The sequence below is a fragment of the Octodon degus genome, unplaced genomic scaffold (genome assembly GCF_000260255.1).
Source record: "Octodon degus isolate 3935 unplaced genomic scaffold, OctDeg1.0 scaffold00010, whole genome shotgun sequence".
Classification (NCBI taxonomy): Eukaryota; Metazoa; Chordata; class Mammalia; order Rodentia; family Octodontidae; genus Octodon; species Octodon degus.
In genome coordinates this window covers 20,229,378-20,253,610 of record NW_004524586.1, presented here as the reverse complement: position 1 = coordinate 20,253,610, position 24,233 = coordinate 20,229,378, and the positions used below count along the sequence as shown (strand labels likewise).

Sequence of the window (24,233 nt, the reverse complement as noted above, 5' to 3'; positions counted from 1 at the left end):
GGGATTAAGCTGCCTGCATGGGTGACAACCGCACAGAGGTAAAGCTGCTGCCTTAACTTCTCAGAAACTCCTCCCACCACAGCTGGGAGCTCACCAGAGCTTCAAACCTGTCCCAGAGAAGGGACAGAGAGAGTCCAGGAAGCACAAACTGTAAGCCTTGCTCTCGGGGGTCTCTAGAAAGATGGAAGGAAAAAGGCCTAATTCAGCTCTGAGTAAGAAGTTTCCGGCACTCTGTAACCCAAGTAAAACACTTCAAGAAAACAGGTGTTTCTTACCAAAGAGAGTTCTTTCTTACCAAAGAGTATTTCTTACCATACCTGTTCGGATGTCGTGGTTGACACCTTCTACAGAGATGATGGCCTTTGGAATTCCCTTTCCATGTACGTCTCTCACCAGGCCTTTGATGCCACGGTGAACCTGTTCCGCAAACAAGATGAGAGATGGTGAGGTCACAGACCAGCTCTGGGCAGGGCCAGCCTGAGGAAGCGAGGGACAGACCTAGAGCTAGCTCTTTCCCCACTAGGAATGCTCACAGTGCTACACAGAGCCCAGAAGACTCACCAGGCTTTTCATGAAATTTGTGTGCAAACTACTATGTTCTTTTCAGGGGTCCACACATCAGAAAGTTCCCATTGGAATTGAAATATTCCAAAGGTTTAAAAAAAAAATTAGGATTTGAAGTTGTTCGTAAAAACACAACTCAAATGTACTAACTCAAATGTACCTTAATTTTTTTAAAAATGTATTTGGTTGTTATAAGGTCTCACTATGCAGCTTGGACTCATGGTGATCCTCCCGCTTTCAGCCTCCCCAGCACTGAGATTACAGGCATGTGCCACTACACCCAGCCTCTGGCTGGCTCAGCCCGCTCCGGGGGTGGGTTGGCTTGGCATGTGCTGCCGGGGATCGAACTATGGTCCCTGCGCTTGCCTAAGGTTGCCTAATCAGGTCTTGCAGAGGGCTAGGTAAGGGCTTGGGATGAAGAGCTACCACTAACAGATATGGTCCTGCTGGGGAGACGAGAACATTCTAAAGTTGGATCGTAGTGAGCATAGTAAAATTACACAAATATGCCAAGCACTGTGCACTTGTAAAGGGTGAATTTTATGGTACACGAAGTATATCTCAATAAAGTCATTCAAATTAAAAAGAAATAAAAATAACAACTCTGTTATGTCAAATGACAATCAGCTCTGAACTTCATGCCTCATTGTCTCCACATGTAGGATGACTTGACAATCCTAGACAATACACTGTTATTTCCTGTGACTTCTTTATATGTGTCTATCCCTGGGCATTTTATTTGTGGGAGGCACTTTGGCTAAATCAGGTCATTACTTCAGGAGGAGCAGGTTGCTATAGACAAGACCTTTGTTCTTTCCATATATGCAAAGAGGAACCATTCCTCCTAAATGTCAGGGTTGACACAGGTGTTTTCATAGTTTTCCAAGAAGGAAGATTCAGACCCAACTCTTCTGTACTGCAGAAGCTCACAGAGGCTGTGCTAAGACCCTTAAAGTCCTAACAGGACACGCTCAGTTGCTAGATTCAGGTGTCAACTTTTGCTACCTTTACACAGTATTGAATGACTGGCACCCAAGCCATGGCCACCTGCTTCTTCTGACCTCTGTGTGCCACTCAAGACCTTCTTTCTTCTCCAGAGGTGGTTATACCTAGAGCCATATGAGTAATATTTAAAAATGACAGGAGCCCTGAAGATCACCATTCATTTTGTTCCTCTTTCTGCTTTCCAGTTACTCTGTTCCTTCCTTAGTGGGTCTTGGACACTACTCAGTTAGTTTTTCCATTAAACTAGAACCAGCTACCTCAGTGCTACAAGACGGGCATAAGCTTGAGAACAGGAGGCAGGAGAGCTGTCTGGGGTCACTGAGGAAGACCGCATGGCCTCACCAGGAGGCAGCCAGGCCCCACAGCACTTGGCAAAGCTGCTTCCAGGCAGGTTGCTACCACTGCACACAATAGTGACTCTGATGGCTCAAGGCATTGATGGGCTGCATCTGGAACCTCTAACATCGGACCCGAAGCCTTAATCTTAATAACTCAGAATGTGACTGTATTTGGAGGCAGGACACTTAAACAGTAGTGATGTTAAAATAAAGCCATTAGGATGGATTTTAATGCATCAGAGCTGAGATCTGAGCCAGGCATGGTGGCACCAAACTGTAATCACCACATCCTAGGGGGCTGAGGCAGGAAGATTGTAAGTTTGAGCCTAGCTGGGACAACTTCACAAGTCTCTAACTCAAACTTTTAAAAATTAAAAAGAATGGGGCTTAGAATGTAGCTCAGTGTGAAGGATATGCGTTCATTTCTCAGGACACCCTGCCCTGCTTCCCAAAATCTGGACATGCAACATGTATACTTATGTGCAGAAGCACGGCCACATGAAGAGGCAGCAAACAGTGGAGAGGGAGCCAGCCTTGAAGCACCTTGACCTTGGCTTCCAGCCTCCAGAACTATGAAAGATGAATGTCTGCTGGTAGGCCCTCCATTTGAGGTATAGGGGGTGATTCGAAACTAAGCTGGGTGAGGCGGTGCATGCCTGTAATGCCAGCACTTGGAAGGCTAAGGCAAGAAGGTTGCTGTGAGTTTGAGGCCAGCCTGGGTAACATCTTAAGTCCAATGCCAGCCTGAACTGCACAGCAAGAGCCTGTCTAAAACAAAAGGGAAGGGAGAGAAGGAGGAGGAAGAGGAGGAGGAGGAGAAGGAGGAGGAGGAGGAGGAGGAGGAGGAAGAGGAGAAAAAAAGAATGAGCAGATATGTGTTGTCTTAGTTACTTTTCTCATTGCTGAGACAAAAATACTAGACACGTAAAGTTAAAAGAGGAAAGGGGTATTTGGCTCATAGTTTGTAGAGGCTTCAGTTCTGAGTTGGCTGGGTCCAAGGCAGGGTGACATGGCAGAGGATCATAGCAGAGGAGAAAGAGTCCATGGCAAAGCAGGGCAGGCAGAAGGCAGCAGGCAGCATGAAAGTGATAAGAAGTAATGACCCTCTTTCTGTCCCTTATATCCAGGTAACCTCCCCTTAGGGTGGGCAGCCCTCACACCATGGTGGGACAACTTTAATCCTTTCATTGCACCATGAATCAACCCCAGCACCAAATCCTTTATCAGAGCACCACACATCCTAGATCCAGTCAACTCTGAAAAGCCCCACATGTGACCACATAAGGTTTGGGGGGGGGGCATCTAAACACAAGGCATAACGCGTGTGTTAGAAACAAGGACGTGAACTTTGAGGGGGATTTATAGCAATGTGTATTTTACTCTAATACACTTTTAAAATTTAAACATTGTTTTTTAACCTCTCCTCATTGTGCAAATATTGATTACAACCTCTGCAGAATAAAAACGCTATTGTGTGGCCGCATCTGCCTTATTCACTGATTGCAGGACCATCCAACTCTGCTTCTGCCCCGAAGTCAAAGTACCTATGAAAGATGAATGTCTGGAGCTGATTCAAGGCGCTGAGGCAGCCACAACAGTATAACCTCAGATATCGGTGCGAGAAAACACACAGAACTGCTTCAACAGCTGGCAGGAACAGTGGGAGAAAGGCCTTCCACGCGAGAAGGAGCATTTAGAGGGAGGGAACGGCAATGTGTCTTTCATTATTATAAAAGAAAGTCTTTCAAAAAGAAATTTAAAGATTCTTCCAGAGTTTCGAATCATGCCTTATATGTTCTTGTGGTAAAAGCAGACTGAAGTGAGGGGCCTGGGCATGGTACTCAGTGTCACCCACCCCCAGCCCCACAGACCAGCACCCACGGCTCCTGCGCCATCTCACTGGCCCTGAGTCAGTGGAAACAAGCCCACTGGGGTTGGATCTCAGCAGTGCAAAAAAGCCAGGATTCCTTGTGGCAACAGGCCTGGCTAGGGACAACGGCCGAGGCCTGAAGTGCCAGTTCCACCCCACACTCTTGGTCAAATCCAAGGCCCTGTTCACTAGCCAGTCCCTGCCACATCACAGTCACACACCCGCCTTACCTGCTCCATGAACACAATCAGAGACTCCCGGTTGTTCTCCCACTCCTCGGGCAGCTGGCTCTCATGAGGGTATTTATCACAGCCGACGTAGATGGACAGCTCGAAGCAGTTCGTGTGGAGATAGCTGAAGTCATTGAGGCCTGTCGAGCCAACCAGACACTTTGACTGAACGATGCTCCAAGTGCCATGTGGTGTGGGCAGGGGAGCAAGAATGTTCAAGGCCACTCAGTGACTTGATGTAAACAGAGAGGCATGACATATGCACTACAGGCCGACATTCATAGGAGGGCAAATGTGCCAGACCTGGAGGACCAGTGGGGACCACTGAGGTCAGGACAGCCCCATCCAAGGGCATCTTTGACAAATGCACTAAGTGTTTTAGATGTTTATTTTATTAAGCATCACTTAACATACCTTGTATGGAATAAAACTATCACCAATTAATACTATAGACATTTTTAGTATTTAATTAAATTTCTCTCTATGGTCATGCTGAGTGCAGCTACAGATCATAGTAATTTCTCATTCTAAGTAATATGAACAGCTCACTATTACAGTGCCTTCGGTGTGTCAGGGCCTGTCCTCGGCACCCAGTACCCTGTAGGTCACTGGACCTTCCCATGGGTCCCAGCAGAGGTAGAAGAGCACATGTCTATGGATCACTAAACAACCGAGGCTGTGAATGGCAAGAGTGGGTTCCAGGATTGTGCATCCAGAAATGGCCAGAGTCAGGGATTGAGCCCAGGCCGGATGACAAGTCTTGCTCTTGTCTCCAAACAGGGCTCAGCTACAGGGGCCTGCAGGGCCACAGAACAGACAGGCTCTCCACAGCCTGAGGTGAAGCCCTGGAGGAGCTTTGCAGGCCTGCGTTATAAATCTCCACCACATAACTTAGCCAAAATGTTTCTTGCCTCATAACTTTAGAAGGCAGAAGTCTGAAATCGAGGTTCCTGTGCTCACTCAAGATCTTTAAGTATGAAGTGTCCCCCCATGTCCCTTCTGAAGAGCAGCATTCAGAGATGAGACCTAGAGAGGGGACTGCAGCAGCAGCTTCTGAACTCACTCACAAGATCACTATTCAATGGTACAGAAACAGGAGGCAGATCCTTCTTGGGGGACTTCATCGTGGGGCCGTGGCCTTGGGGTGACATTGGGTCCCGGGCCCCTCCCTCTTAGGCTCTTTGGTCTTTTGGCCTCCTGCTACCATCAGGTGAGCAATCTTTCCCTTCCACACCATTTGGCCATGACATTTCTGCCCACCACGAGCAATGGGGCCAAGTGTCCATGGACCAAGGCTCTCGGAAGCCATTAGCTAAAATAAACTTCTTTATAGCTTTTTATATCAGGTATTTTGTCACAGTGACAAAAAGCTGACTAAGCCCTCCTGGCTCCTCCATTTCTGGTGACCCAAGTATTCCTTGGCTTATGGCAGCTTTCCTCAATAACTGCCTCTCTGGTCTCTGTTTAACTTCTCTCTTGTCACCTACAGAGACACTTCCCACTGACTTTGGGGACCTTCTAGATAACCCAGACAACCCATCTTGAGGCCGTTATCATAAATATGTGCTCAAAGACCACCTTTCCAATAAGGTAACAGTCACAGTTTCAACAGCCTATGAAGCCAACATATTTTAGGGTAGACCATCATTCAAGCCACTAAAATTACCTGATATTTGTGAAATGAAGGAGTGTCACACAGCATGATGTCCTCATTGCTTTCTTCTGAACATTTTCTTTCTATTGGGTTCTAGGTATCAAATCCAGGGCTTCACCTATGCTAAGCACAAAGTATACTCTCGACCACTAAGCTACACCCCGCCCCTTTCCAACATGGTTGCTTCTCAACAGGTGAACCAACCATACTCTGTGTGTGTGTGGTGGGGGGGGGGATCATCTAGGAAAAGCTCCTCTAGTGAGCTCCCCAAGGTACAGCCACAAAGGTGCAGTTGGGTGCACAGAGCTCTCCGCGTGCACTGAGAAAAGCACCAGCTTCTCCAGCACTTCACTCGCACAGACCTTAGACACAGTTCTCCTTTCCCCTCTCTCCTGTGAGGCTCAGGAGAAATGTCAGTTTTGCAGTCAGGTTTTGGGATATCAAGAGTAACTGCTCATCGCCCCACTGCCTAACCACCAAGGTCAGAGCCTCATGGCACCAGACACATGGCCACTCTCTACCTGTGTCAGGCAGCTTGCCCTGGCTGTGACAAAACACCTTTTGTAATATAAAAGAGTAGAGATTTCCTTGGGCTGATAGTTTCAGAGGTTTCAGTGCATGGCTGGCTGGTCACAGTGCTGGAGGCCTGAGGTAAAGCAGAACATCATGGCGGAAGAACATGGTGGGGCAAACTGTTCAGTGACAAGAGCCAGAAGCCCAAGAAGGGAACGAGCCAGAGAAAAATGGGTCAAGGGCCAGAGAGTCCCCAGGTCACATCCCTGTGACCTATTCCTTTCAAATGGAATCACTGCCTATTTCTGTCACCTCCAAAAATGCCACCTGATTAACTCCTTAATGGGTTGATCCACTATTGAAATTAGAGTTTTTACAACTTGACTGTTGGTGAAAATATTCACAAAGAAACCCAGAAGTATGCTTTACTAATTTCTTAAGTATGTCTCAGTCCAATCAAGGTGACAATCAAGATCAGTCATCACATTGCCAGAATCCAACTTCCAGCCACTCCCTCTAGGGAATCCTGGACTTCTGGTCTGTTGTAACAAAACGAGGAAAAGGAAGAGCAGTGGATTAGAGGAAGTAGGTTAGTGTGAATGTCAAGTTCATGGGAAATCCATGACAAGGGCCTGATCTGGTGACACCAGGCCAATCCATCCAGCCACCCTGCAGCATGTTGGCTGAGTGTACTGGCATACACCTATAATCCCAACACTCTGGGAGGCTGAGATAGAGGGGTCAGGAGTTAAGAGTCCAGCCTAAGCAATTTAGCAATTTAGGAAGACCCTGTCTTAAAAAATAAACAAAGAGGGCTGAGGATAAAGGTCTTGTAAAGGCTTGGGACTCAATCCTCATGCTGCAAAAATAAAACAAAACTCAAACACTTCACAGTGTGGAATCCAGTGGCGTTTGGAGCTAACAGGAAACAGCTCCAGTTGCTAGAACAGGCCTTGACTCCGAGGAGTGTTGGACATTTCTCTGTATCTCATTCTTCCCACCCTCTTAGGTCTTGCTAGTACCAATATAAATGTGCTAAGCACACACTGCAGAGTGGCTGCATCTGCTTCCTGCCTGTTATGCTGTAGACACCAAGCTGAGACACATCCTGGGCATTCTGATAAGCCTTCAGTGGTGGATGGGGAAAGGCATCCCTTCTGTTCTCTCTTTACCTGGACTCCCCTCCTTGGCATCTTCTATAGGGAAGTCGGCACTACACATTTCTTAGCCTCTGTGTATAGATCTCCCCAACACTTGCCTTATTATGGAGGCAGGCTGTAGACCACAGCTGAGCAACAGCTTGACATCACGTTGGACTTAAAATGCATGAAGTACCAGTGATGTGCACTTTGAAATTTACTGAACCTTTCTCTCCACTATGCCCCTCACCATTAACCACTGTGTACAGCACACCAAGAATGAGAAAGAGCTGAACACAAGATGTGGAGGGGAGAATTAGAAATTGCATTATATTACTCTACAAAGAAATGAATCTGTGACTCCAAAACACTTCCAGAAAAAAGAATGATTACGATGGCTTGAGCCACCGCACGGCTCTTCCACCAAGTCCCTGTTGCAATGGAAAGCATGATTGATAGAGAATAAATGTCAAATGCTGCATACAACTGTGTGAAATCCAACTTTCCCTAATGTGACGCTGGACTGGATGCCAGCAGATCTGGCTGTGTCCAGACCCAATGTGACCACAGCAACCACAAAAATAAACATATTTTGCTTACAGGTTCTTTTTTTCTTTTGTATTTTAGGGCACGGTCTACAGAGTGTTCGGGGTCTCACTACTAGATCGGACTTGTAGTGATCCTCCTGTTTACAGCCTCCCAAGAGCTGGCATTATAGGCATACACCACCACAGTCAGTCTCAGTTGCTGCCTCAGCATGCCCCAGGGGCAGGGCTGTCATGGCAGGCCTGGGGATCAAACCCCCAACCCCTGCACCTGTTTGCAGGCACTTTAATCTGCTGAGCTGTTTGGCCAGCCTACTTACAGATTTTTGTAGGTAGATTTTGAAAATTAAAAATGCTTTCTGCCATTATGAAATTTTCTTGATAGAGATCTGCATTTATTTTTTATTTTGTATACAGCAAAATCATGATGGTGATGAAAAAGTTGTCTCCATTTGGTCTGCAACCAAGAACACATGGTAAGCTTTCAATGGGTGTTTTTACATGATCATGAGAACAAATATTTCTGGTGTTTTTCTTTTCCAAGGGTAGAAATATACATGCGAAGTGTGAGGAGGCTGAAGTTCTAGCCACGTTAAATAATCTTAAGGCTAATTGTTATAGTGAAACAGAGAGTACAAATAGGTCCACAAAAGAGGTGAGCATGCCCTGAAAGACAGAAAGGGGAGGGCAGGAGGACTTACGCTAACAGGGTGTCCCTGATAAGCCAGACACTACAGGCTTCCACATCTGTCACCTACACAACCCTCACAGCATCCTGGAGAGACAACACCATCGTCATTACCCGCCTTGTTGTCATTATGATCATTATCATGGTGCCCAGTTTCCTAAGGAAAAAGTATAGCGGGGTATGGTGACCTGCAGAAGTTCCCACACATCTAAGTGGTATGAAGCCAGTGATTTGAAACCAGGACTATCTGACATAGAATATTTTTCATATTCATCATTGGCTTAACAAATTCTCCAGAAGAAAAAAAAAATATATATATATATATGCACATTACACAGGGATCTTGCAGTCCAGTCAGTACAAAGGTAATGCACCATCTTATGCCTCCTGCCTTCGGAGTCCTGGCCTAGGAATAGCCTGAGACAGGGAACTACATGCTAATCCTCACATGTGGACCATGAGGTCCTCTGGCCTCTGTGAGGCAATTCTCAATCTGTGCTCCAAGGCTGTCCAGCCCTGGGTGGGTCCCAGAAGCAACACCTCATGTTCCACAGTCCACACACACTGTGGCCTGCTGACCTCTGGGGCACAGAAGATGCACACAAAAGCATCTTTACCTCAGGAGGGGCTCTCAGAACATATGTCCTGCTCAGCCACATCACACCTGAGCTGGGGATGGGCACCTCACCCCTTGTAGGTCCACAGCATGGATGGCTGCCATCCTAGCACTCGGCCTAAATCCTCAGCACCAGCACTCACATACTTGGCCCTTTCTCTGGGTTTTCTCTCCAGTTGAAAGTCCACCACCATACCATCTCTGGTCTTATAAAATTGAATAGCTTGGTGGATAAAATTTTGACCAAAGAGATCTCATCTCTTCCCTCTTCCTGTTTGAGCAAATCCCAACCAATCTCCGCAGCCCAGCAATTCCGTTTATAACACGAGGAGTAAGCCACCCCCACCTCAAAGACTGGTGAAGAACAAAGGAGAATCTGTAAAGGGCCTGTGCCTGGTTAATTGCTTAACTGAGGTGGGTCCTATCTGCAATGTAACTGAGAATATGGCGACAGAGTAGGGGGCACCTGTGGGGTTCCTGCTGGGCCAGCAGTCTGTGTTCCTTACTCCCTGTGAGGCCAGGCAGAGCTGATCTGAGACTTACTTCCAGCAACGGTGTGCCAGGAAGCCCCGTTGACAGTGCCCTCCTCCTTCTGGAAGTCCTCTGTGTGGCACACCCTCCGCCTGGCATCTGTCATGAGGCGGTGCGTAGAGGCGTACGAATACGCCAGCCAGCGGAACACATGGTCATCGGGCGTGGGGCTGTGCTCCTGGGTCTTCCACTGGGAGCGCACCATGTCATAGGGGTACGCCACCACCAGCTCGCCCCCTTGAAGGTTGCCACCCAGCACAAAGGGGATCTTCTCCATCCAGGCTATGACAGCTCTGGTCTCCATGGCCACCTATGAACATGAAACCAACAAACGAAATAAGAAAGTGCTTTGCCACCCTCACTTTCAACGCAGGGGCATATGTGTAAAAAGCAGTAATTTTAGGGAATGATCTAAGAAATGTTAGAATTTTAAAATCTACCCTGGGAAAAATGGCTTTGTGGAAATAATAGATTAAAAACAACAGAACCAGAGAAGTGCCTGGTTTCTATGGTAGGATAGTCCAGTTAATGCCAAAGAAGCAAAGAAGCAATGCTAAAGTAGCATCCCATGATGCCAGTAAATTTATGAGACCGGCATGTTCCTTCACAGCTATGTATAGCACAAGAGAGGGACAGTATCGAATGTAGCATGCCTCCAAGTGGAAGAGCACACACCTAAGGGTATCTTTCCTGAATCTGACCCAGCTGCAGCCCAGGGATTGGCAGGTGCTTCCCAGAAGACTGGGATAGTAAATATTTTAGGCTTTGTGCATCATGTATTCCCCATCATGGCTACACAGCATGGCTTATAGCAAAGCACCATGTGCAAAGCCCAAAAGCGTGCCATGGATAACAACAGGCGTAAGTGGGTTTGGCCCGGACTGCAGTTTGCCACTGCCTTGTCTAGCTAGTCTAGTTTAGTGTCACTGCCATACAGGAAACAGAGCAGCGTGTACATGACATCACAGAAATGCCATCACCTGCCCCCAGAGAGTACAGCATGTGACAGAGAATCTAGACAAGCAAGGATACATCACCATGAAGAAATTACAAGAGGAAAAGGGCAGAAAGCGGAAAGGGCAGAGCCCGTAGCTTAAAGGAGACTTACACTGACTTAAGACAGTCAACAAATGGGATTTATTTGAATGTTGCTTTAAACAAACTGAGCGGTAAAGAGGAAAGAGAAAAGAGGGAAAGAGAAATAGAGGATGAGATGGGCAGACAGAGAAGAGAGAGAAAAGATTCACTGATCAATACCAGGAAGTGTTAACACTTGCCAGCTATTTCATAATATGAAGAAAAAATATTTTTATATGATAGTAATAATCTTATGGCCTGTTATCATCTTATTATTATTTAGTTTAACTAGTGTAATCATTTATCATTAATTGGATTGTTATAATACTAAGAAAAACTTATTTTGATATAATGGTGATATCTTACGGCCTAAGTGAGTCCTTACTTTTTAGAAATACTTGCTGAAATATTTATAAATGAAAAGACCTGCTGCCTGGAGCTTGCTTTACTAAGAAGGGGAAGAAGAGAATGTGGGAGAAGGTGCAGGTGACGCATGAATTGGTAATTGTCAAAGCTGATGCAGGGAACATGTGGCTCCTCTAGAGCTTTCCCTAATTCTGTGTATTGACATTTTTTCCACAAAAAAAGTTAAGAAAACAAAGGAAGCTGATAAAATTAAAAGCTAAACTTGGAAAATCTGTTGTGGTCAAATACTGACCTGATTGGTAAATCAAATATCTACCAGAAATTTCTAGGAAGATAAAATTGATAATGGAGAAGCAAATACTGGAAATCATCTAACTGCACATTATAAAGGCTAATTTGGGATGCAATGCATTTGCTGGGATTCATTAAGCTTCATTCTTGTTTTATGAATAAAACCAGCTACAATGGTTTAATCATGGAACCCAGCTCCTCCCATAGCCTCAATAACGGCCTGGGCTACAAGCCTATCACCCGCCCTAGACCTGAACCCCGGCAGCTGCTCTGACTCCGTCCTTTCACACTCCGCCTGCTCTGCAGAGGAGGTCCCCGCATCCTAGCCACACAATCCACATTCACCCTCTTTTGTCTTACGCACATGTGAATATCTAAAACTACACTGCTTGGCTTTACTTGCTTCAGATGTAACAGGAAAAAAGAAAGGGACAACTATTCTGGTTGTCTTCTTTTTCCCACTTATTTTATGTTTCAAAGATTGATCTTTGATGTTAATTGAAGCTATGAATTCTTAAGATTAATCCTTGATTTTTTTTTTTTTTAATTTTAGGGAAGGGTCTACAGGGTATTCAGAGTCTCACTACTAGATCAGACTCATAGTGATCCACCTGTGTACAGCCTCCCAAGAGCTGGGATTACAGGCGCGCGCCACTGCCCAGTCTCAATTTCCAGCTCAGCGCATCCCGGGGTAGGGGGGCAGGACCGGCAGAGCAGACCTGAGGATGGGACCACAGCCCTGCGCCTACTTGCAGGCGCTTTAATCCACTGAGCTATTTGGCTGGCCCTTTAATCCTCGATGTTGATTGAAGATATTTTTTTCATTTCAACACGAAGATTTCACTTATCTAGGCTCATAATGCTAAGCTTCAGTAATGTTCACTCATATGCTATGATGACTAGTGTGGGGTGGGCTTTCTCACACTGTCTCATGGTATACGTGTGCTGAAAAATCCATGTGAAATTTGTGTGTATTCCCAAAGGATATAAATATGCCTATTTTACAGAGTAATCAAATTCTTTCCCAAGTCTGTGCACTAATTTTCACGCACCTCAGTGAGTAAAGAACCCATTGTCTTCATCCTGTCTGACACTTGGATACTGTCAGACTTCCTAATTTTGCCAACTGATGGATATCCAATGTTCCTTCAGCTCTGTTTCCTCCGTGCTAGTGCTGTGGAATCCTTTTTGTGCTTATCAGCCATATGCTTCCTCCTCCGTGAACTGCCTCTACGTATCTTCTGCCCAATTTTCTAATGAGTTGTTTACATTTATCTTATTGTTAGTCTTTGCATATTTTTAAAAGTTCAAATCCCCAGTTACATAATTTGCAAATAACTTCTTCCAGCTGATCATTTGCCGTTATAGTTTATAAAATCTTTTGATGAGTAGACTTTCTGCTTTGGATGCACTTCAATTTATTAATCTTTTGTGGTATGATTAATGCTGTGGGCATCTTATTTAACATACACTCTTTTTTGCTCTGAAAACGAATCATCTATATCCTAAAGTTTCACTGAGAATTTACTGTGACAAGTTTTATCCAATACTTCTTCCTGCAGACAAATTACTTCCTTTTTTCTTCTGTATTGTTTCATTAATTTGGGGTTGTTTTTTTTTTTTGTTTTTTTTTGCTATTTATTTATTTATTTTTGTATTTTAGGGGAGGGTCTACAAGGTGTTCAGGGCCTCACTACTAGATGGGATGCGTAGTGATCCACCTATTTACAGCCTCCCAAGAGCTGGCATTGCAGGCGTGCGCCACCATGTCCAGTCTTTTTTCTTGCATAAAAATAATTCTTTATTTTTTTAAGGAGAATAAAAATAGTAAAAAAATATTAGAAATAATATACAGTTTCACCCAACAAAATGGTAAGAATTCAACAATGGTTGTTATGTTGCATATTGTTATCTTCAAATTAATTGTTCAGATTACCAGATATAAGTATAAAACTTTATTTTATTTCATTTTTTAAAATGCTTTCACTTTATTTATTTAGGCAGAACCAGGGATTGAACTCAGGTCCTTGCACTTGCCAGGCAAGCGCTTATTCTACTGAGCCATCTCTCCAGTCCAAAAATGGCAGAAGGATTTTTTTTTTCTCCTAATGCCTTCAGGGCAGATTTGGCTGGCTTGAGTTCTGGGAATTGAACCACAGCAACCTGAGCCTGACTGCTTTGTTGAAGCAGGCACTTAAAGAGCTGAGTTAAGGGGCAGGCCCCCGAGGACCATGGCTGTCTCAGTGAGACCTAGGGTTGTTGGGAGCTGTTGGTTTTTTTGTTGGTTCTCCGAGGATCTTATCATGCTGGTTTTCCTGATGAACTCGGCTGCTGTCATCATCAAGGGAGCTCAGAACCCTGACATCACTGAGGATGGCTACAGTTCTCTCTGGGGGAGCTCTGGTCCTTGCTTTGAGCATCACTTCCTAACTCTGGAGGGGAAGGTGGTATACTGTTCAGTGTCCAGGGGAACAGAAGACACTTGTGCTGGCTTTTCTAATATGAACTGAGCTGTTTTCATCATCAGAGGAGTTTGAGACTGAACTGTTGCTGAGGGTGGCTGTGATGCTTTTTGGAGGAGCTCTGCTTCTTACTTTTTCTTTTCTGCTTCTTACTTTCACCATCACTTCCTAGCTCCAGTAAAGATCCCTCAGCCCATGTAGCACAGATCCTCCATCCTGCTGGCATAGATTTTCTAGCTTCCACCACTGGAATTTGGGCTTTTGCGGGGCAGATCCACGAAACAGGCTTGAATTAAGCATTACCTTGGGCTCTCAGCCTCCAGCTGGGCTTAGGGGGGTGGCATTTTATGGGCTCTCAGTCTTCAGCTGGACTTGGGGGTGCATTTTATGGACTCTCCATCTTCAGCTGGACTCACGTAGGACATTGCTGTGGGACCCGGGCCCTCAGCTGGATTCTTTGGGTCTTTCATGTGAGGACAGATTTCTTGCACTCTTTTGAACTTGACTCTTAGGGTGACTATTATAAAATAATCCTATAAATTATACATCCTGTATTATATTATTTCCCTTGCAAACCCTGATTACAAGCTTGGGCCTCTGTCTTCAGAGCCCTGTTATATGAAAAACCGAGTGACCTTCTATCTTAGTAAGCATCACTGTGATTTTCTGTTGCTGGAGTTGGACCTAACACTAACGTATATACCTGTTAGTGTAATCGTGTGAAAAGTCATGTACAAGCAAAAGGAAGAGGGAGAGGCAGTCATAGGCATGGGCCATTTCATGAAAATTGCTTCTTCTACATTGTATTCTTTGTGAAATGAGAGCTAAGGAACTTTGAGGAAGCATTTTTCACCCAACTTCATGTATGTTTCCAAAAAAGCACAATATGCAGTATATTCTCTGGGATTTATTTGAACAAAAATGAGATCTACAAGCAGCTGGTAAAGGCAGAGGATCCTTTCATGGAAGGAGAACTGACAAGAACGAGGGAAACAGTGAGTCTAACAAACACATGGACTTCTGAGAAGTTTGTTTTGTTTTGAAGCACAGTGTGAGGTTGTAAAGAAATAATTAATGATTCCTACAAAGAATCTCCTCTAAATACCAATTTCAAAGGTGGTTATTGCCTAACATGCTTCCTTACTTTAGGAGAAAACAAGAAAGAAAACAAATGGCTTCATCCAGTTCTTAAATGTCATAGCTTCTGCAAACACCACAGGGGGTCTTGGCCTCGCATATTCTGCAGATGGGGGTGTTTTTACTCACCGTGGCATTTTCAGACAGAAACCATTCCGGGATGGCAATGTAATGATTGGGAACCTTCCTGGGCACATTCTGCCGATCCTCTGCCTCCCAGAGGAGTGTGTTTAAGTCAGGAAAGTTGTTGTTGATGTCGATTCCATCGTGGGTCCAGCGTCCTAGAGACCATCCTCCCAGCTCTGAGCCCTGAGACGTGATTCAGAGGCTGAAGAACCAGACTTCAGAAAAACAAACTCCCTACCACATGAGACGTGTCTATGTCTGTCTCCATCGGATTGTGTCTGTAAGCCTCCAGACACCCATTGACCCAAAAATGCCATCCATAGGAGAATGCTGAAGACCTTGTTACTAATTTATCTGGTGGGTGAACTGGTAACCCAGGCAAATCACTCCCAAGAGTGCACCCAGAAAGCTACTGCTGGACATGGAGCTCAGAGGCATTGAAACCCTTCTACCACCTCTTGCCTCCTTTTTCCTATGCTGCTCAGTGGAATTTCTGAGCGGTGAGCAACCTAAGACCTCACCACTGCAGCCACAATACAGTACTGATGCAGCACAGTGCCTTCCCCCCATCCTGGCCATGGTCCTGGCTCTTTAGCATTGTATATCTCTAACCACCTGCACCAGTAAACATAAATGCACTTCTGTGTCTCAAGGCTTTCATTTGACAATTGCCTTTGTTTTAATAAAGTTGTCCATTTTACTCATAGATATGGGAAGATACCAGGATGGGTACACAACATGACATAATACTATCTTCACTACATAATTATATATATGCAGATTTTATACATACCCATGACCTACACAAAACCTGTCTCCTAATTACAACAGGAAATATAAATAATATCTTGGAATAATAAACACAGCTATCCTTCAACAATGGATGAGAGCAATAATGGTCATAACCAGTGAGACATGGTGACATACACCTACAGTAATCCTAGTTATTCAGAAATCTGAGCAGGAGAATCACGTTTAAGCCCACTGGGAAGCATTCAAGATTCGTTATCAAAAAATAAAAATAGAAAAGTTCTATAGAGGTAGCTCAGACTTCCCTGGGTTCAATCTCCAGTGGCATCTCCAAAAAAGGTAGCGACCAAGGTTAGCACACACCTTAGCGCTCCACCAGCACACGGTGTTGCTGTCATCTACTACTGTCACTGCATAGATGACGGTGTTGTGGTTCATGCTTACTCTTTCCAGTCAGTGGGCAGGTCTCCATCTCAGGGTCACCATAAGCCGCAATTTCTGCACTGCATCCTTCATAAACTGCAAGGTTTCCCCAGCTCAGCAGAGAGACCTTGGAAAAGCAGGCTCAGAAGGTGGGACCCCAGGACCTCAGAGCTGCACACACTGGCTGAAGCCTTGCTGTTGTGCTGGGTGAGCACAGGTGCCCTTACCCCCTCATAGGCCTTCTCATATCCGTCAGGGTTCAGGGAGGGCAGGATGTGGATCCGGGTCTCCTCCACCAGCCAGACGATGCGCATGTTCCGGGCCAAGTACTCCTGGCATAGGAACTGCAGCAGCAGCAGCAGCAGCTCACGGCCAAGTACCTCGTTGCCATGAGCTCCAGCAATGTAGTGAAACTCAGGCTCCCCTGGACAGAAACAGGGAGGGCAGCACAGCTGGCTTGGGACTACAGGGTGTCAGTCACAGCCTCAGGATGACTTAGCGTTATGCACCAGGTATTCTTTCAAATTGCCCCAAAATTTTGTCAAGGCAACTAGTCAGGTATGTAAGGAAAGGAACATAAAAACCTTAAATGAAATTAGCCACAGGGTCATCATGCCCATTATTTAATAATAATAAAGTAACACAGTATTTAGGTATTTGTGTGTGTGTCTCTCCCTTCCTACCTCTCTCTCCCTCTGTCTGTCTGTCTGTCTGTCTGTCTGTCTGTCTGTTTGTCTGTCTGTCTCTCTCTGTTTCTGTCTCTCTGTGTCTCTATCTCTCCCTGTCTCCCTTTCTGTGTCTCTGCCTCTGCCTCTGTCTCTGTCTCTGTCTCTGTCTCTGTCTCTGTCTCTGTCTGTCTGTCCCTGTGTCTCTGTCTCTGTCTGTCTGTCTCTCTCTTTCTCTGTGTCTCTCTGTCTCTCTCTCTCCCCACCCCCTTCTCTCTCCCTCTTTTTCTCTTCTAATGAGGATAGAACAACTCAAGGCCTTGAACATGCTAGGCAAGCACTTTGCCACCAAGGTGCAGCCCCAGACCTGCAGCTGTTTTGCTTAAAGGAACATCCTACAAACTCTCACAAGAACACAAAGATAAATGAATGCAAGTAGACAACACTCCACAATACTCTACAGGCTGGTCAGCTGGGGAACACTTTGGTAAAAAGGGCTGAGTGTCTCCCCACTCAAAGCTCAGCTTCTGAACTGTGAGGGGCACTATGGTTTCATGCAATGCATGCGTCCCTCCAAAATTTGAATGCTGGAATGGAGGCACCATCACAGTATCAAGAGGTGGGGCCTTTGGGAGGTACCTGAGGATTCCTACCCTTAAAGAAAGGCTCAACGGTACTATCCAAGGCTTCTTGCCCTTTTACTTTCTACCATGAGAGAAACTGGCCCTTAGCAGGCACTGGATCTGCTGGTACCTTGACCTTTCACTTTTCAACATCCAAAATGATGAGAAATAAATTTCTGTTATTTATAAATGAACCAGTTTCAGACATTTTGTCATAGCAACTGAACAGACCCAGATAGGGGCACCATGTGCTGGGCATGGGCTCACACCTCTTCTCCCCTCTTGGTCCAGGTTGCTGCTCATGAGGAGAGGTGACTGTATCCAAAGGGAAGGCCTTTGCGCCTTGAAAGAGACTCCTGAGGGAACACTTGAGATATGGAGAAATGCTAAAGTTGAGTGGATCAGAGAAATCTTTACCTAATTTCAGTGGATTTCAGAAGAGCTCTCATATTTACAAAGTAACAAAAAACAGAGAGAGCATCCAGCCTGTTGGAGGTCAGATTAGGAGGCATTGAAGAGGAAGTGGCTGAAAACAGGACATAGAGATAGGGTTGATATTTTAAAAAATGAATAAATTCAAGGGAACCGCCATCCATGATCACAGTCCAGAAAGTCTTCCTGGAAGTAGATTCTGTCTTGCTATCCCTAGCTACTGTCTTCTATGGCTTTTATGAGTGGTCTCAGAGGCAAAGAATACAGCATCAAATATGGTTCCTTTGGAGAAAAGAAAAGTATTTCTAGCTTAAATACCCCAGCAGCTCTTGTCATAAGCTGAAAGGTTCATAGCTCCCAGACCTGTCTGTCTGCAGAATCTGTCTACTTGAGGTGGTTGTTTGAGGGCTAGCTCAGGCCCTGCTTCATGAGTCACCTCACACCTGGGGAAAGCCACTGCTCAGCTTTGTGAGGGAGAGGCCCTCCTTACCGACTTCATGCTCTCCAGGGTTGTCTGAAATCTCCACAGCATACAGCTTCAAGCCCTGATGGCTTTTGCCAATGTTGTAAATCCTGGTGATATTGGGGCACATTTCATTCACAATCTTCATCAGCTGAAAAAAGCAAAGGAAATGTTGGAAGTAACTTCACAGAGCTTCCAAAAGGACAGCCACTTCTTACTCCCTCCATGGACCCCAAAGGTCACCTTTTAACCCTATCTCTCAGCTGTTGCCCTCCACCGAGAATGCCCTCCTCTGGCCCTGCCCTGAGGTTGTGTCCGCCCTCTCTGCCAATGCCTGCCTGTGGCATCGCCTCTAAGGAGAAAGTCCTGGCTGTTGCCTGCACCCAGCCCTGCATTCTCAGTGCCCTTTGCTTGTAGCTATTACCTACAAATCATTGTGTTCCCCCAATCTACATGCTAAACCTAATCACCAGTGCACTAGTATTAAGTGGTGGATCCATTAGAAGGGGTTTAGGTTACTGGGCAGAGCCTTATAATTGGGAATGGAATCTTTATAAAAGAAGCCCCAGGGATCTTGTTTGCTCCTCCCACCACCTGAGGACACAGTGAGACCCCCTCCATCCACAAACTACAGCGGGAACCCTTACCAGATACCAAAACCACCAGGGCCTCGATCTAGGACTTATGGCCTCCAGAACCACACGCAACACATCTCTGTTGTTTAGAGGTCACTTTGTTCATGATACTTTTGTTATGACAGTCCAAACAGACTATGTTTTCTTTCCTGGTTGTGGTTTCCTGTCCTGGTTGTGGTTATTTTCTCCCTGGCTACAGTTATCACCTCCCTGGCTGTGGCTGTCACCTCCCTTGGTAGTGGTTATTTCATTGTACTTTCCTGCTTTCTTAATAAATATCTTTGGATATCAGTTGCTCAAATAAATATTTCTTCAATGTCAATTTTCCATACTCTCCTGAGCTACAGAGGCTGATAGTAAGGGGGCTGAAGAGAGGAACACCACACCTGCCCTCCTCAAGCAGACAGTGTAGCTGCAGGTGGGGGGCACGTGATGACCCACTTCATGGTTGCTGAGTAGGGCAACACATGGTGGCCATGGTAACAGGCATCATGGGTGAAACAGCGGGCAAAGCAGGATGCAGCACAGAAGTGAAACACTGGACCTACGAGCTGCTTTCTGGACTTGGCTTTTACAGTCAGCTAGTCAGACTGACAGCTTTGATCAGGAAAAATGACAAGAGCTGCCAGTGAAGGCAGCAAGGGCTCTGCTAGCTCCAAGAGAACAAGCCAACCTTCAGGGCGGAGGACACATTCTCCCCAGAGTTTGCCTTGTCTCCAATCACTGAGCAAGTACCTGTGCATTAGCTCTTAAGTAGCTTGATTTGTTGGGTTAAACATTTTAGCAACCCCCAAGTGCAAGACGACCTGATTCAAAGGACATTAGGCATTCATTCAGTGTCTACTGGGGGGCCTGCTCCTTGCTCAGCATTTAATGAAGGCCCCAATGTGTAGTGAAGAGTGAGTCTTCATGGAACCACTTCACACTGACACTGTAAAGGGAGGGATGCTCAGGTGCTGCAGGATCAGAGAGAACACATACCCCAGGCAACGATGTGGAAGGGGAGGTACTCATTAGGGAGGGCTCTGCCCATGTCGGGATGAGCTGGTGTCCCTGAGTGGGAACAGAGGAAAGGCCTCATCTCCAGCGGGATGGCATAGGCCTGTGTGTGCTTGAATCATCTTCTAAAAAGATTCTGATCAGCCAAATTATCCATAAAATGTCCTTGTAAACTGTAAATAAACAAATCTGTTGCAAATTTATGGTGGGTTAAAATCTATTACAGCTGGAAAATTGGTATTATGCAGAATTTATGATACAGTGTAGTTGTAACACTGGATGCTTCGTTTACTTTTCATAACACAGCATTTTGTAATAACCAGGCAAAGCGGGTTTAAGGAGCAGCTGTAAAGAGGTGGGAAGATTTCTCAAGGCTACGGCTTGGCTTTTACGACACATCTATGAGAAGTGACAAGCGTGGTCAGAAATTCAGGGTCTAATTCTCTCAGTTATAGACTCAAAAAATATGCTTTACTTTACAGTAACTCACCTGTGTTACAATATGTAGGTGACAGAAAACTGATTACTAAAGATGTTTGTTTGTGAGACAGTTGACCAGATACCCACCTACTGGGAGAGATGACCTGCAATAAAGAGGCAGTATCTTCGCCCATCCTGAGAGGGGCTAAATAGTCCAAAGGGGTGACTGGGATCGTGACCAGTCAGTGCCACAAATGAATAAATGACATAACTGACATGTCACTAATAACAAGCGCAGTATGAATGTTTCTCTACTCTCTGTTGAGTCTTACCATCATGACCGGCTAGCAAGCAGAGAAGGCAGAAGTGATGTCCCCAGTCTACAAACACAGAGACTGAAGTTCAGAGACACACTGGATGACTTGCTGAGTTACCTCGCCAGTACACAGACGCCCACCGTTGAGTCCTCAGGGCTCTTCCTGCCACCCTGTCTGCCCATGAAGGTGCAGTGAAGCAATGAGAGCTGGCACATCTCACTGTCCATTTTGTCTTATATGCACTGGGACCACCCTGCAAACTGGTCCCAATACCACACACACACACACACACACACACACACACACAATATTCTTGGATGCACCATGCATACTAGTACCTGAAAGGGCATGATCATTCTCAGCACCCAGCACTAATCTCAGCAGATCCTGATTAGCAAATGATCTGTCTTGTGTTCAGATCAATGACTAGTTCTGCAGTCACAAGGGCCACCAACAACAAAGCACCCAACACAAGGTTTCAGCTCAGGCCTGGCTGTCCTTTGGTGCTCCTCGTCCCCCTTTCCATTAGCTTCAAGAGCACCATGCTGTAAGTCCTAGATATCATGTGCTTGATGCTGGAAGACCATGTCTTCTCTCAGAATGCAGGAGGTATGAGGAGACTCTTGGACCACAGGCACCAAGGCCACCTCCTTATACTCTACCCCATCAGAGTACTTTCACATCACCCCCACTTTCCCTCCATAGATGCAGGGCTGGCTGTTAAATAATTGCATGCCATTATATGATGGTATCAAACACATCTTTCCCTCATGAGAACATGGACATTTAAAGAATCTTCTTCAGAAAAGTCCTTTACAATTCTCTCTGCACAGTAGCACTCTGATTGCCAGGAAGCATTTTTCCAATGGTCATTAGCACCATGAAAGATATGGATGGCAATCCCCCCGGCCTTCCCAGCAGAGCAGTCAGAGATATCACTAGAAACAAATTCCTCTACTGGCCTGGAGCCTCTTCTTATAAGACAATGTGATTGCTTACTCTTAAAAACAGTCCAATTTCATTCCTTGCTGAATATGGAGCTCTGAATGTACAGGAAATACAGTCTTGATCGTTACAGAGAGAGAACAAGGGAGAATTTTCATCACGGCTTACAGCATGAGCTCCCAACAAGGGTCAGACAATTGGCTCTTCAGGTCCAAAATAAACCTTTGATATTGTGATACCTTTTTTTTTTTTTTTTTTTTTTTTTTGGCAGAACCAGGAATTGAACTCAGTCCCTTGCGCTTGCCAGGGAAGCGCTTATTCCACTGACCCATCTCCCCAGCCAATATTGCAATACCTTGTAGCTCGCCAAAGCTCAACTCTACCTGGACAAAATTTAGTCCTTACAATTGATATAATAGAGAAAAGGGTGATTAAAGAAAAGAGTCTAACAAGTATTCCTAGAAAGACAATATGACAAAATATGGAGGGCCGGTGCCTTAGAGAGCCCCAGGGTTTGCAAGACCCATTTCTTCAACTCTGCCAATACAATACATTTTGCCATACTGTCAGCTACTGTATTTTAGGCTCTGTTGTTTCCCTCCTCTAACAAAAGAAAGGGAATAACAAGCCTCTTTTCTAGTAATCCACTTCTCAGCGATATATCAGAAGGAAATTATTCATAAAGAATGGAAAATTTATACACATGCTGACATTTGTTATGGCATAGTTTCTACTTTTGACATATTCATTAAAAGTTATGAGACATCTAAGAGTTGCAGAGCAGGAAAAAAGCTGAGGAACTCTGGGGCCTCCACTCCGCAGATGACACATCAGCACCCCAATTACCATTTGGAAGACAGCCGGGGCAATGTGAACGATCCAACGCGAACTGATAAATTCAGAGCAAGGATGTTACTACCTTCTGATCGAATGCATATGAGTCTTTTAAGTTCAAAGAACTTTGGGTAGAAATGAAGACCCAGGGTCTGAGTGGGGAACAGCCCCCTAAGCATCCACCGGCTCTGAGCCATAGTGTGGAGGGGTGGGGCCTCCAGGAGATGATGAATCACAAGGGTTCTGCCCATATCGATGGAATTAGTGTTAAAGGAACTCAAGGGAATTAGCTGAGCCCTCTGTCCTGCCATTTTTCTGTTATATCAAGACACAACAAGGTGCCATCTTCAAAGGAGACAGTCACCCCTACCAGATACGGAACATGCTGACACCTTGACCTTGGACTTTCAAGCTCCAGAATTATGAGAAATAACCTTCTATTGTATATAAATGACACCATCCCTGGTATTTTGTTACCAAAATACACACAGACTAGAACTTGAGTGGAAAAATGAAAAGGGGTGGTTCTTCATCACAGAGGGTTTCTGGAAGATTTATCAGACTTTTGTGTCTGGTGTTGATACAGAAATGTGTGTCCAGTGAGTGAAAATGTCTCTTTAAAAAAGGTGGCAAAAGAGAAATCAGTTGTCCTCTGTCCTCTTTCTTCCTTGGCCCAATGGCAAAGGAATCTCAGAGGGAGAGAGGAGAAAGGGAAACTCAGCAAGAGGACCTTGCTACACTCTGTTGTGCCCTTACTTCCTGTCCTCACACTCAGCCCCCCACCCAGGTTGGGTTGAGCATGGAGTGAGTGGCAGGCTGTACTGCTGTCCCAGCAGGCTTACGTCCCTGGGCACCCTCAGCTGCCCTGAAAATCACTATCACTTGCCAGCTGCCTTACAACCCACGTCTCCTTACTTCACTGTCTGCCTGCATCATGCTGCCGCAGAGCCAATCAATCAGTATTTCTTGAGCATTTGGAAAGGACAACACTGTGCCCCAAGCCAAAGGCAAGCGAAACCTTTTTTTCAAATCCACTTCTTTCCTTTTTGAAAAATGTTCCTCATTCCCTCAAAGGAGCACACCAGATCCCCTTCTCTCCTCAGCTTCCTTCACCAGGCCACTTGGGGCTTGCCATTGGCCTCAGAAACAGCTCCTCACTTACTCTCTGGGCTCTGGAGGTCCTGGGATTACTCACTAATCTCTCCATACAGCAAAGAAACAACAGTTCATGACCATAATTTCACAGATTCAGGCTCAGGACGAGCCTCCTTTCCCAGCAGTCTGCCAGCTGTTTCAGATACATACCACTGCAACCTACCTGCACATCTTTTCTGTTTGTCCTGAAGCCCCTTCCTTCTGTTGCTGCCTCCCAAAGGCTGGCCACACACCCTGAACAACCCCGTTCCTGCCTACAACCAGAGCCCTTCCCAGCTACGGGCAGTCATACAAAGGGCTTCCCCTCCCATCCATCATCCCTGCAATGACTTACAATATATGCATAAATCAATCACATATTATGGACCTTGAGAAACTTACTACCCTTATTATCCCAAGTGAAGGAAGCAGGAATATATA

The 24,233-nt window shown here is 45.5% G+C and overlaps 1 protein-coding gene across 2 annotated transcripts in view; it reads right to left on the bottom strand.

The window, feature by feature from the left end:
* Positions 1 to 24,233, bottom strand: part of Cpxm2 (carboxypeptidase X, M14 family member 2) — a 192,408-nt gene that overhangs the window by 7,016 nt on the left and 161,159 nt on the right. For both annotated transcript variants that reach the window (XM_023709023.1, XM_004625594.3), the window contains 6 exons: positions 18,536 to 18,659; positions 16,553 to 16,749; positions 15,156 to 15,335; positions 9,706 to 10,003; positions 4,008 to 4,147; positions 318 to 417 (listed from right to left, as the gene is read on the bottom strand). In XM_023709023.1, coding sequence (XP_023564791.1) covers positions 318 to 417; positions 4,008 to 4,147; positions 9,706 to 10,003; positions 15,156 to 15,335; positions 16,553 to 16,749; positions 18,536 to 18,659 — 1,039 coding nt within the window. The remainder of the gene's footprint in view (positions 1 to 317; positions 418 to 4,007; positions 4,148 to 9,705; positions 10,004 to 15,155; positions 15,336 to 16,552; positions 16,750 to 18,535; positions 18,660 to 24,233) is intronic.